The 12,744-nt window shown below is 37.5% G+C and overlaps 1 protein-coding gene across 1 annotated transcript in view; it reads right to left on the reverse strand.

Moving 5' to 3' along the window:
* Positions 1-5,890: 5,890 nt before the first annotated feature.
* Positions 5,891-12,744, reverse strand: part of LOC137941460 (CRM-domain containing factor CFM2, chloroplastic) — a 30,469-nt gene continuing 23,615 nt past the window's right edge. The window contains exons 9-12 of the mRNA XM_068786892.1: positions 12,025-12,147; positions 11,704-11,926; positions 6,553-6,683; positions 5,891-6,405 (exon numbers count right to left, since the gene is read on the reverse strand). Of these exons, the coding sequence (XP_068642993.1) occupies positions 6,175-6,405; positions 6,553-6,683; positions 11,704-11,926; positions 12,025-12,147 (708 nt within the window). The 3' untranslated portion in view covers positions 5,891-6,174. The remainder of the gene's footprint in view (positions 6,406-6,552; positions 6,684-11,703; positions 11,927-12,024; positions 12,148-12,744) is intronic.

Genomic DNA, 12,744 nt, shown 5'->3' on the forward strand with positions numbered 1-12,744 from the left:
ACTCAGCTCTGTTTTTTTTTTTTTTTTCCCGATATTTCCAGCTGACAGTTCAAATACACTCGGTAAGAAATCATTTTAAGAAAACTGGTATGAATTTTATTTCATGATTTTGAGTGTTGATACTGTTTGATTTTTTGAAATGCTGAGTTCTTGATTTAAGGGTAAAATGTAAGAAGATCATTTTATACAGATTGCATAAGGTTGACCTATTTTATTCTCTTAATTTATTTTTTTGCTTGAGTGTGCCATCAATTGCATTCTAGCTGGTTGAGAGCCAGGAAACTTCATACTGAGCTAACATTCAAGAAGGAAAGGAAGGGTGGGGGAGAAAAATCCCCCACTTTGTCATTTGTTATGTTTTTGTATATCTCAAAATGACTTACTAAGCTCAATTGCTATAATGTTTGGAAAAAAATAGTTGGTTGGTTGTCAATGATTTTTTTGCTCAAATTCCATTGTTCTTCATAAATGAAGTTATTATTCTAGACTTTCAAATATTTTTATGTTGTGGGATCTTGTTTCTTTTTTGCCTTCTTATTTTTAGGTGTCTGGCCTCTTATAAAATTTTGTATGTTTATCATATATTTCAGCAATAAACATCAATGGTATTCAAATTGTTACTTGATATATTTTAGCAATGAAATTTTATTTCATGATTTTGAGTGTTAATAACATATTCTGTTCAATAATACTCTATTATAGTTAATGGAATCAGGAGCTTTCTTAATTGCATCCAACTTCTCTTTATTATAAAAAAGAATAAAAAAAGTTAGTTTTTGTCATTCTTTCTTAATTCTCATTGAACTTATATCTACTACTGTTCTTGGTATAGTGGGGTATTGAGGTTGAATTTCATTTCTTTTCATTTTTATCATTAATTTCTTGGTATTGAGGTTGAATTTCATCAGAATATTAGAAGAGAATGTTGGTGTGCTTATTTCCTTATCTTAGAAGTTTTTAAATTTATATATAAAAAAAGGATCGGTATATTGGACTGGAAACTATTGGGTGCAGGGCTACTGGCTCAAAGAGACCCCGCTGCATTGAAAGACAAGGGTCGTTCCCGATTGTCACAATGTCACGTACCTTCCTCTAAGAATAAACAAGTATCTTAAATTATCTGTAGAATCTTTGTTGTTCAGATAACTTTCTTTTCTTTATGTTTTTAATTTGTAATTTTGTTTTTTTGTAGAAGTAAGAATGTCAACACCTCCTCAATTGACATCAATAATTAACACTAGTTCTAGTGTAACTATAAATAGTGACTCAACTCCACCAGAGTCACTACCCTCTGTCATAGAAGTGGGCCCAGATGAAATTACTATAAATGAGGATGAAGGTGATTCTACTCATACCTCCAAAAGACAAAAAAAGTCTCATGTGTGGTTGGAATTCAAAGAAGTATCACTTAATGGTACAAAAAAGGCTCAGTGTGTTCATTGTAAAATCAATTTGAGTGTTATTAGTAGTGGAGTGACTACACATATGAGTCGACATTTGAAACGTTGCACTAGTAGAAAAGTGGCAGTGAGAAAACAAAAAACCTTAAACTTTCAACCAGTGGGAGCGGGGTCTAATGTTGATCAGAGTCCATCTGGACTTCCTTTTATGGATTTTGGAGGAAATTATGATCAAGCTAAAATGAGAGTAGTCATTGCTCATTGGATTCTTATGCATGAGCATCCATTCATGATAGTAGAAGAGGAGGGATTTAATTTTTTAATGAAGATGGCAAATATGAATTATGAGAAAATATCCCGGAAGACTATTAAGAAGGAGTGTATGGAGGTGTATGAGGCAGAGAAAAAGAAATTGAAAATTTTGTTAAAAGAGATTAACAAGATTAGTCTTACCACGGATCTTTGGAAGTCTCAAAATCAAAAAATTGAATACATGGTTATTACTGGGCATTTTATTGACAGTAATTGGAAGCTACAAAAACGAGTCTTGAGTTTTGTGCATGTTCCTCCTCCTCGTCGTGGCGTTGATATAGCAGATGCTATTTACAAGTGTTTGAAAGAGTGGGAGATTGAAAATAAAGTTTTTAGTATTTCAGTTGATAATGCTGCATATAATGATGTTTGTATCAGAGTTTTGAAACAAGATTTTTCAAGGAAAAAAAATTTGGTGTGTGGTGGAAAGTTGTTTCATGTGCGTTGTTGTGCTCATATTTTGAACTTATTAGTCCAAGATGGTCTTGTTCAGATTAAAGATATCATTGATAATGTGCGTGAAAGTGTCAAATTCATAAATCTGTCTGAGGCTAGACTTCGCACTTTTTTCTGAAATTGTACAACAATTAGAACTTGGTGAAAAGATGTTGGTTATTGATTGTCCAACTCGTTGGAACTCTACTTATGACATGTTGTCTTCTGCATTAAAATTCAAAGATGCATTCTCTAGATTTAAAGTTAGAGAACCAACATATGATTGTTTGCCAAGTTTTGATGAATGGGAAAAAGTTGACATGGTGTGTGAGATTTTAGAAGTTTTTAATGCAGTTACAAATATAATTTCTGGGAGTGACTACCCTACTTCTAATTTGTACCTTAGTGAGGTATATAGGGTAAAAGAAGTTTTGGATTTTCATTCTACAAATGAAAATGTTTTCATTAGGACAATGGTTAGTAGAATGAAAGAGAAATTTGAGAAGTATTGGGGTGAATGCAATTTATTGATGGCTGTTGCTTCAGTTTTGGATCCAAGGGTCAAATTAAAGTTGATCGAAATGTGTTTTCCAGTGATATATTCTATGGAGGAAGCTACAATGAATATAAATTTAGTTCGACGCACCTTATATGAGATCTACGATGAATATGTATCCTTATATAATGTGGATATTAGAAATGAAGAGATTGTTTCAAGTACTAGTAGCTTTATGGGTGTTTCCACAAGTCGTAGGCCTTCATCAAGTTCAGGTTGGTCAAAGTTGATGAGTTATATGAAACAAAAGGATGCAGTTAATTTACCAAGGTCAGAATTGGAAATTTATCTTGAAGAAGGTGTATATAGTTGTGAGGAAACTTCACAATATGATTTTGATGTTTTAGAATGGTGGAAAGTGAATCATATGAAATTTCGAGTATTATCTAAGATGGCAGCAGACATCCTTGTAATTCCCATATCCACAGTAGCTTCAGAGTCTACATTTAGTGCTGGTGGTAGAGTAATAGACTCATATCGTTCTTCCTTGGCACCAAGTACAGTTCAAGCTTTGATTTGTGGCAGTGATTGGATTCGGGTTCTTCACGGTGTAAAGAAAAATCAAAAGGTGAATTTCTTTGATCAATTATTTATTATGATATTTTTTAGTATATTTTTTAGTTTTATTTATTAAAATTTTGTTTTATGATTACAGCCTGAGAAGAAGAGTGTAGAGATAATGCTATCAGCTACATGATTTTTCATGTTTCTCTCATCATGGTAATTTTAATATTTTTAACGACATTAAGTAACTAGTAATGGAAGAGTATTTTTTTATCTGACAATAACTAATTTTATTTTTTTGTTTTTGTCGTAGGTGGAGATTTTGCTCATGCAGGGATGTATATTATTTTCTAGCATTAAGAGAAACAATTATAATTTGTAATTTTATAATGGATTTATAGTTTTTATTTGGGTGATTGTAAATTGATAGTGATATTTTATTTAATTTTGTTGTGTTTGATTATTGTATGAAGTTTATTTATAATATTATGCAGTGTATGAAGTGTTTAGACTATTTTATGAAGTGTTTATGGAATGTATAGATAATTTTATGGAGTATTTATGGAGTATTTATGTAGTGTTTATGGAGTGTTTATGGAGTATTTATGCAGGTATTATGTACATTGATTATGTCCAATTTTAAGTAGAGGTCATGCCGAATTTTATACAGGTATTATATACATAGATTATATTCAATTTTAAGAAGAGGTTATGCCTCAATCTTATACATGTATTATATATATAGGTTATACTTAATTTTTTGTAGAGGTCATGTCCAATTTTATGTAAAATATATGTATAATTTTATATATAATTAATTTGATATATATTTTTTGAAAATTTTTAAATGTATGTAGAGGCTCGAGTTCGGCTCGAAGCTCGGCTCGAGCTCGGTTAAGATTTTTGGGCTCGAGCTCGATAACAATTTTAGGCTCGAGACGAGGCTCGGCTCGAAGCTCTGCTCGAAATATTTAAATCAAGCTCGGCTCGAACATAGGCAGGTTCGGGCTCGGCTCGGCTCGATGCCACCCCTACTAGGGACCATAACAGGTTAGCACTTTGAGACTCATCAGGTGCCGACTCATTCTCTATAAAAAATGGTGAAAGAGTATCTCTACCTAAATCGACATCCTCGAGCATGTCCAAGTGTGAATTTTCTTCCTCATGTTGGACATCATTGCACATGTCTTTGTCATTTTGACTTACTGTCCCCATGGCTATTGAGTTTCCCTCTACCAAAGCCAATTTTTCATAAAATCTATACTTTTTAGCTTATTTATGCTCCTACAAGAATAAAACATCATTTCGACAGCTTGGAATAGAGTTCTAGTAGTGCGAAAAACATACAAAATGATTTACAGTACATCATAATTTACTGACCTTGACATAATCTTGCCATACAAAATGACATGCAGTAACTCGATGTGTGGTTGTATCCCAACCGAACCCACTAGTATTGAGACAACTTGTTATTGCTTGGTAATAACTCGTTTTCTTCCATGATCTTGTTCGATTCTTGAGTTGTTCAACTGTTTTTTTATTAGTTGCGTCATTGAACCTATCGACACAGCCCAAATACACCTCATGCTTGCAAACCCCATTGGGCATCTTGTTCCCCATATTGACTTGCTCAACCAAGAGATCGAGCATTTTGTTGTCATCATCGAAGTTCCAAATGTCATATGATCGAGGAGTTTGTTGTCTTCTTCCAGCCATTTATAATCTAAATCCTAAAAGGTCCTCATGGAAAAAAAAATTATCAGACAACCATTACCCGTCGTAGTAACTAGGGACACACGGAAACAACACCAACAAAAAAAAAAAAAATACCATGTGGTGGATATTTATAACACTTCAAACATATTCAACAACATTCTAAAACATTTTAAAATTAATCAAACTAATTTCATTGCAGATGACTAGAACAATGCAAAAACAAACTCATCAAGTCCAAATTCACTGAACACTCCTGGTAGAACCCCATATGACTTTGCAATCACTACGAATTGTACATCGCGACTCAGGCTTGTTAGAACTGGACTAAACCCCCTAAATCCTAAACCCTAACCAGTAATACTACTGTCTTAAATCTAAGAGGGGTGAATTGCATTGCGTGGGCACACTAAAGGCTATTTTTTTTCTCCTATTAAATATTTATTTAAAATTCTTTTAAAAATTTACTTTAAAATATATGAAATTTTAGATATATTTTACAGAGGACTGATCCAATACGAAAATCTATTTGGTACTAAACATGTAAAACACTATCTCAGGCCGTTCAATCATGATCAATAACTATCTCAGCCATCCAATCAATGAATCGGACGGCTGAGATAACCATTTCACATATTTCGCACCAAATAACTTTTCTTATTGGATCAATCATAATATTTTACATTTGCATATATATATATATATTGATTCAAGATATGCGGAACTCACCTGAGTTGTCGATCGCTATCTATTTTCTCTCTCCATTTTTCACTTTCCCAATTATGCACTTCATGAAGATGTTATCTTGAAAATTTTAAAAAACCTCAGACAAACTTTTGGCCCAGTTCTCATTTTGATTTCCTCGACGAATTTCTGAGAAATATAGTTCTTTGCCCACCTAACAGTTTCTGGTAAACCGTGAGATGTAAAACTTTGAGGGGAAGATGAATGGTACAAAATATACCCGGCCGAGCCATAAACCCAATACTCAATTAAAAGAAGCCTGTCTTAAAATTAATTTTTACATAAAATTGAAAACTTCCTAAATTTTTAACTTTTTCCAAGGCTCATAATACAAAGCCTCTATCTAACAATAGGATCCAAGAGCCCAACAAATCGACATGCTCTCTTATGCTAGCACAATCTCTCATTCCATCTGGTGCACAGTGACGAAAAATGTCGAGAGCCCCACAAGAAATGGCCAAAAAAGATATCTTAAATCCAATATTATCTCATAAATCACCTGCGTTTCTCCTACCTGGATACCTTGGCCTCCTCTTCATTTGTCTGCAATCCACATTCAAATCTAATGGCAGCCATCAGATCAGGAGAAACAGCATCCTGCGCCAATTTGTTCCCATCAGTGGATGGCTTTCTTTGATTTTTCTTTTCCTTAAGACGCCTAGGCTCTTCCTGTCCTCCCCCACCCCTGTAAAGTATTACTTTACTGGGCTCTTGGGACACTAGCACAGCACCCGTTGCTTGCTGCAGAAAGAGAAAAAACCAGTTATTTTCTGTCGTGACATGTGCAGGCAGAAGATAAAAGTAGTTCCAGTGATTTATTCCACAATACTCCAAAAAGTACTTATCAGAATGAAAGTGATGAAAAGTTTCGAATGCTGAGCAAATAACCTCAAGTTTGAAAACAATTTCCTTCACAGAAGTTCCCTTTGCTCTGCCTTTCACATTCACTATAGCCAAAGGGTTCTTTCTGAAGTGAGTTTTGATGGCTTTGGCAACTCCAGTAACGACATTGTTCCTTCCTGATTATGGCAACAGAAAACAATCAGAATAATTCTGCTCTCACATTGAAAAGGAGAGCAGTTAAAGTTACATAAATTCTCACATGCACTAATCACATGAAGAGCAACACTAATTTCTGAATGATTATATTCATCACCAACATTATCAAAACAGTTGATCACCAACCCAGTGAGGTGACATGGTTCATTCAAACTCGGTTGAACTGGATTCAAACTGCCGATGGACTAGGAATGACATCATATGATGTCATTTAAAAAACGAAAAATTGGGGTATAACTTCTCCCCACCCTGTCCCTTTCAGCTGCACTCCCATGTTTGTGAAGGTGAAGAGGGAAAGCAGAAGACCTGGTCGAACCAATGAAAAGACTAGGTCAGCCAGATTTTCCCTTCAACATTCATCAGACCTGGACAGGAGACTCAGTCTAGCTGAACCTGGTTCAATTGGCCAGTCTAGTCTGGGTTTGATAATACTGTTCATCAAAATGCAAATAATAGAATATGATAAACAGAGAAGTTTGATAAAAGTCAACTAGGAAGTAAAAATTAGCTACCTATGATTTTGAGTGTTCCCAAAAAGATCTATAAAGTAGTTGAGGTTAGTTGACCACCAAGTTTTCCTCTTACATTAGTGAATATTGATATATCCAGTGAAATATAAAAAGCTGAGAATAGTAGCATGAATAACTGATATGCACATTTTTTTAATGAATGGGGAATGCAAATGATATACATAGACAACTGAGCACAGATAACTCCATCAAACTTACCTGAATGAAATCATTCATTTTAAGCCAGACATGCAAAATGCTGACTTATACAGAGTGGAATTTTTGCCAAACTGGTAATTCTGTTTACTATTTTGTGCCTATATATATATATATATATTTGAAATAGTGTTGAGTTATATAAAAAGCCTCAAAAGATAAAAATTACATGGAAGGGGAACCTTCCCAAATAATGAGAGATTGCAGGGATGTTCCAATTTTAGCTAATGTATCAGCCGAGGAATTAACTGATCTAGGAATATGATTTCATGTACATGAAATAGTAGATAGAATGTCCGATATAGAAGAAATGGTGGGCCAATGACGCCAAAGGGGGGAGGCCGTGCTAGAGCACCAGCTAATAACAACTCTGGAATCCCTTTCAATAAGTAGCTTTCCATGAAAACAGTCCTTGAAAATTTTTAACCCATGGAGAAGGGCAATCACTTCAGCGGTGTTGGAGTCAGCAATAACAACCAGCCCCGCATAGGAAAGAACGGTTTCTCCTCTGTGGTTTCTGAAGACTCCACCCGCACCCGCCGGTCCCGGGCAACCCAAAGCACTCCTGTCAAAATCCAACTCGATGCAGTCGCTAGGAGAAGGCTCCCATTCTTGCATAGAAGGCACCTTTTGGGGATCCGCCATATGAGCCAGGAGACTCCAATTCTAGCAAAGGGATACGCTTGCATGGGGGGCAAATTCCTTCTTGGTGTGAAGCCAGCTAGAGATCATACCCACGACGCAAGAGACAGTGCTTTCTAGGTTGCTGAATTTGAGGTTGAATCGCCGTTTGTTTCTCTCTAGCCATAGACACCACATGATATGGGCAAGGCAAGCAAGAGAAGACGGTTGCGGAATCTAGGCAGTCGAGTCCCCAAAACCATCTGGAAAGTGCCGAAAAGGTCCTAATGAAGGCCCAACTGAATGACAATTTTCTGAAAGATCTCCATCCAAACCCTCCAAGAGTAGCAACAGTGAAAGAGTACATGTTGAACGGATTCCTCACAAATGCCGCAGAGAGGGCAGGTTCTATTGGGGGCGGTAAAGCCCTACTTGTGGAAGTTGTTTGTAGTGAGGATTTGTTCCCTAATGGCTGTCCATATGAATTTTTTTATCTTATTTGGCGCAGAGAGTTTCCAGGCAAGTTTGGCCTTGTGCTCAGGCATGCTGGGGTCATCCTCCCTAATCTGGGAATAAGTTTGAGGCAACCGAGAAGATACTGTTGATGCTAGGCTTCCAGACCAACTTATCGTGCACCCGGTCCCAAATGATGACACTGCTAAGGCTGGATCGAAGCGAGTAGAAGGTTGCAGCTTCTTCATCATTCAAACCCCGACGAAAGAGAAGGCTCCAAGACTGATTATTCCACGAATCAGCCACCGAGCATGACAAATCCAAAGCAATCCTACATAGCCCATGGTAATCCTCAATAAGAGGGCAGGGACCACACCACTCATCAGACCAGAAGAGAAGAGTTCTCCGATTCCTAGGATAGAAAGATGTCGCAGTCTTTAAAGTGGGGAGCAGCTTGTAGATGAATTTCCATATTTGGACAAACAGCATGGAGCTTCTTCCTCTCTCCACCAACAGCCCGATTGTGCCTATATTTTGTTCCTCACATCTCAGGCTAGTTATCTAAGAGGGGAGTTATTGTTTGTGAGAGAGAAGTCAAACAATACTTTGGGCTAGAAAAGATCGTTTCTAGTAGTTGTCCCACTACAACCAATAATTTTGGGAGAAACTAGCCCAAATTCAACATGCTATGAGAGTAAGTCTGGGCCTACTTGTTTTAAGTGGCCCACATCTATTTGATTTATCTAGGTGGGTAAAAAGTCCCACTATTTTGTGTGCCTTAGTATGCTTGTTAGTTGGCATAATCTGGGCCACCCAAAGTAATGTGGGACTTTCCTCCCATCTTAGATAAATAGCATGAGATGTGAGGAACAAATATAGCCACAAAATAGTAAAATATTTTACCAGTTTGGCAAAAATTCCACTTTATCAAGTCAACATATTGCATGTGGGTAAAAAGTCCCACTATTTTGTGGCAATAGTATGTTTATTAGTTGGCATAATTTGGGCCATCCATGATAGGTATTATTGCCTTTCACTCATCTACGAACTTTTTTTTTGAGAAAGAGATGAATTCATTAAACCTGAAACAATAAACAAGATTAGGCAAGCCTCCCCCTTACAAGAGGAGCATGGAGGGAGGCCCCTTGCTTAGAACAACCGTCAGCAATAGAATTTGCAGATCAGGAAACATGGGACCAAATATAGGTAATATGGGGGAGAATGGCCAAAATGGAGTAGTAAGCATCCTAGTGACGCCATGGCGGGGGAGAGGGAGAGGAGAACTATCCAATGATCACCGCAGAGTCTCCCACAATGTGGAGTGGCCCAGAGAAATGCTCACGAAAGATGAGGCCTCTGAGGAGGGCCTGAAGCTCAGCAATAGTGGAGTTTGTGATGCCCATAGGACCGGAATAGGGCAAAAGCTAGGTACCGTCCAAGTCATGGAAGACCCCACCATAACCAACCAAACCAGGGTTGCTGAGGGAGTAGCCATCAAAATTCATCTTGATGTAGCCCGGGTCAGGGGATCGCCATTCCTGCATCACTGGAGGCTTCGACAGGTGTCCCAAATGGGCCATGGTGCTCCAATTTTCCCTGAGCGAGAGCCCATAGAGAGTAGAGAACTCCTCCCTGGAGTGGAGCCAAGAAAAGATGTGGCCTATAATAGAGAAGATGACCAATCACGAGAGAGATGTTTGGTGTTAAAGCGCTTGTTGTTGCGTTCAATCCAGATGCTCCAAGGGATGAAAGCAATACAGTCAAAGATGATCACTCTCCCCAATTTAGGGAGGGGAATCTCATGAAGCAAACGCCCAATCGAGAGAATGTCCTTTGGCAGGCAAAGTTGGATACCGAACCGATAGAGGATGCTCATCCAAACAGACCATGAATAAGGGCATGCAACAGATAGGTGCCGAGAGGTCTCCTCAAAGCCACACAAGGGGCAAGAGGTGCACACTGTGAGATTGTTGCGGCGATGAAGGTTGACAGCAGTGAGGATTTTGTTGAGCCTAGCACTCCAAAGGAAGAATTTTATCTTCAGGGGAGCAGAGAGACGCCAAATAAACTCCACCTCATGCTTGGGGGTATCTAAGGTCCAATCCTTGATGAGGGAATAGGCGGATGAGATTGAGAAAATACCACTTGCTTCAGGCCACCAAATCATCGAGTCCTCCAAAGAGTCACGGAGTCTAGAGTTGGAAATCACCTCAAGGAGTCGAGAGGCAAGCAAGGCATCCACATCATCCAATCCCCAACGCAATCGGAGATCCCAATTACCTAGACTCCAGGCATCCGCAACTGACATACAACACTGCATGGAGGCCCACAAAATACTGCCAAATGAGCCCTTCAGAGGCCTAGAGCTAACCCACTAGTCTTCCCAAAAGCGGATTGAGCAACCATTTCCAACATGAAAGCAGATGCCCGAGTGGAACAATGGAAGGAGAGGAAAATACCATAAGATTGGACTGCTCAAGTTCGCATCTTACATTTACTCCCTCTGCCAACATCTTTAGTTGGATAGATTTATTATAGACCCTAACATTGGAGAGGATGAGACATCTAGGCTTACATTAGGAAAATGCATGCAGCATAAAAGTTGAAGAAACCCACCTTTAAATAAAAATCAGCTGATATTCTTATATTTGCAATGATTGATCCAATTTTTTTATTTTTTTTTTAAATGTAAATGATTGATCCAATTACTGACTAAGTATGAATACATATCCCAATAGAAGTAGTATATCAAATTTAACAAGAGCAACGAAAAGAAACTGGAGATGATAAATGTTGACTCTGTGATGAAGTCAAATCTACTAGGAAATTTCAGAGACATAACTAAAACCAAGATCAATGGTGGTGGCAGAAGCTACAGACTGAGAGGTCAGGATAAAAAGATTCAGTACAGGACCAGAAACTATTAAAACATGCAGCATGGAAAACTAAGCATAGGCTCAAGATTGTGATTATATGTAACACAAGATTTTCATGGTAAAAAAGTTGTAAATCTAATTAAAACCAATGGAACAAAACAAAGTATGATCATTTAAAAAAATAACAGAGTATGATAATTATTTTTTTCTCTATTTTGTTGTGCAAGTAAAATGCTCATTTGCCCATCTATTTTTTAAACTACATTGATTTGCTCATCAGTTACAGGAGGTTCCACAAAAATTACCAATTGCAAGAACTGGATACTTTTTTATCTTAAGGGCTTGCTTTCGTAACAGAAGCCTTTCTTTATTGGAAAGAGGTGGTGCTTGGAAGGGCATTTCAACATCAGGCTCGTCTCTTTGCTGCTCAACGTAAAACTCAACTTTATCATTGGGAACATTGTAGAGGGATTCTCGCAACTTGTTTGCACAAGCATCATCTTCAACATCGTTATCAGAATGTTCTTTCTGTTATTCCAGGAAACATTAAACCGAAATAAAAAACTGAAAAAGGGGTAAAAGACAGTGAGGGAAAAGAAAGAAGAATTATGGCATGCTAGTATTACTTCCATATTCGGAGAATAAGATGTATGGGCATGGTCAGACTGGCATTCCACTTCATCCAAAAGCAAAGATTCTGCCTCTGCAGACTCGCCTTTATCTCTGGGAAAAGAATTCTGCACCATTTCCTGTCCAGAAGAGAATTCAGAATTTTTAAAAACTAAAAGACATGGAAAATTGGCAGACATTCAACTGCCAGATATTTCCAATCAGGATTAATTATTCTCACTGCCTTGAAAATTGAAAAAATTACTCTCATGCCCCTTGATTTGAAAAATTAATACTTTTTTTTTTTTTATAAATGATGAGAATTTCATTTAACGAAAAAGAACAAGAGAACAAGAAAAAGAAGAACAAAATACTGGCCCCCCAACTTGGGGCAGCAACAGACAACAATCACTATAAAATGTTCAGCTTCAGTAGAATCACACACCCATGGCAGCAGAAAATACCCATAAGATCTGTCTCGAACAGACCCAAAGGCTACCCCACCTCTCCTCCAAGGCCTGGATTCCCCCCAGAACTCTTATCAAAATTCATCTTCAGCCAACCCTCCATAAGAGGTAGTCCCGCGCCCAACCCCCCCCGCCCCCGTTCTACAATCTACAAAGCCCAGACAATCACACAAAATGCTGGTAACCATAGCTCCTTCCCAAACTTGCATAAAGTTCTTGAGAAAAACTCAAATAACAAGTCTAAAAAAAGAGTTTTTTTTTAAAATGATT

This window comes from Aristolochia californica, unplaced genomic scaffold (assembly GCF_029961685.1).
Source record: "Aristolochia californica isolate CCGP_79_NKW_82.1479 unplaced genomic scaffold, dmAriCali1.0.hap1 SCAF_9, whole genome shotgun sequence".
Taxonomy (NCBI): domain Eukaryota; kingdom Viridiplantae; phylum Streptophyta; class Magnoliopsida; order Piperales; family Aristolochiaceae; genus Aristolochia; species Aristolochia californica.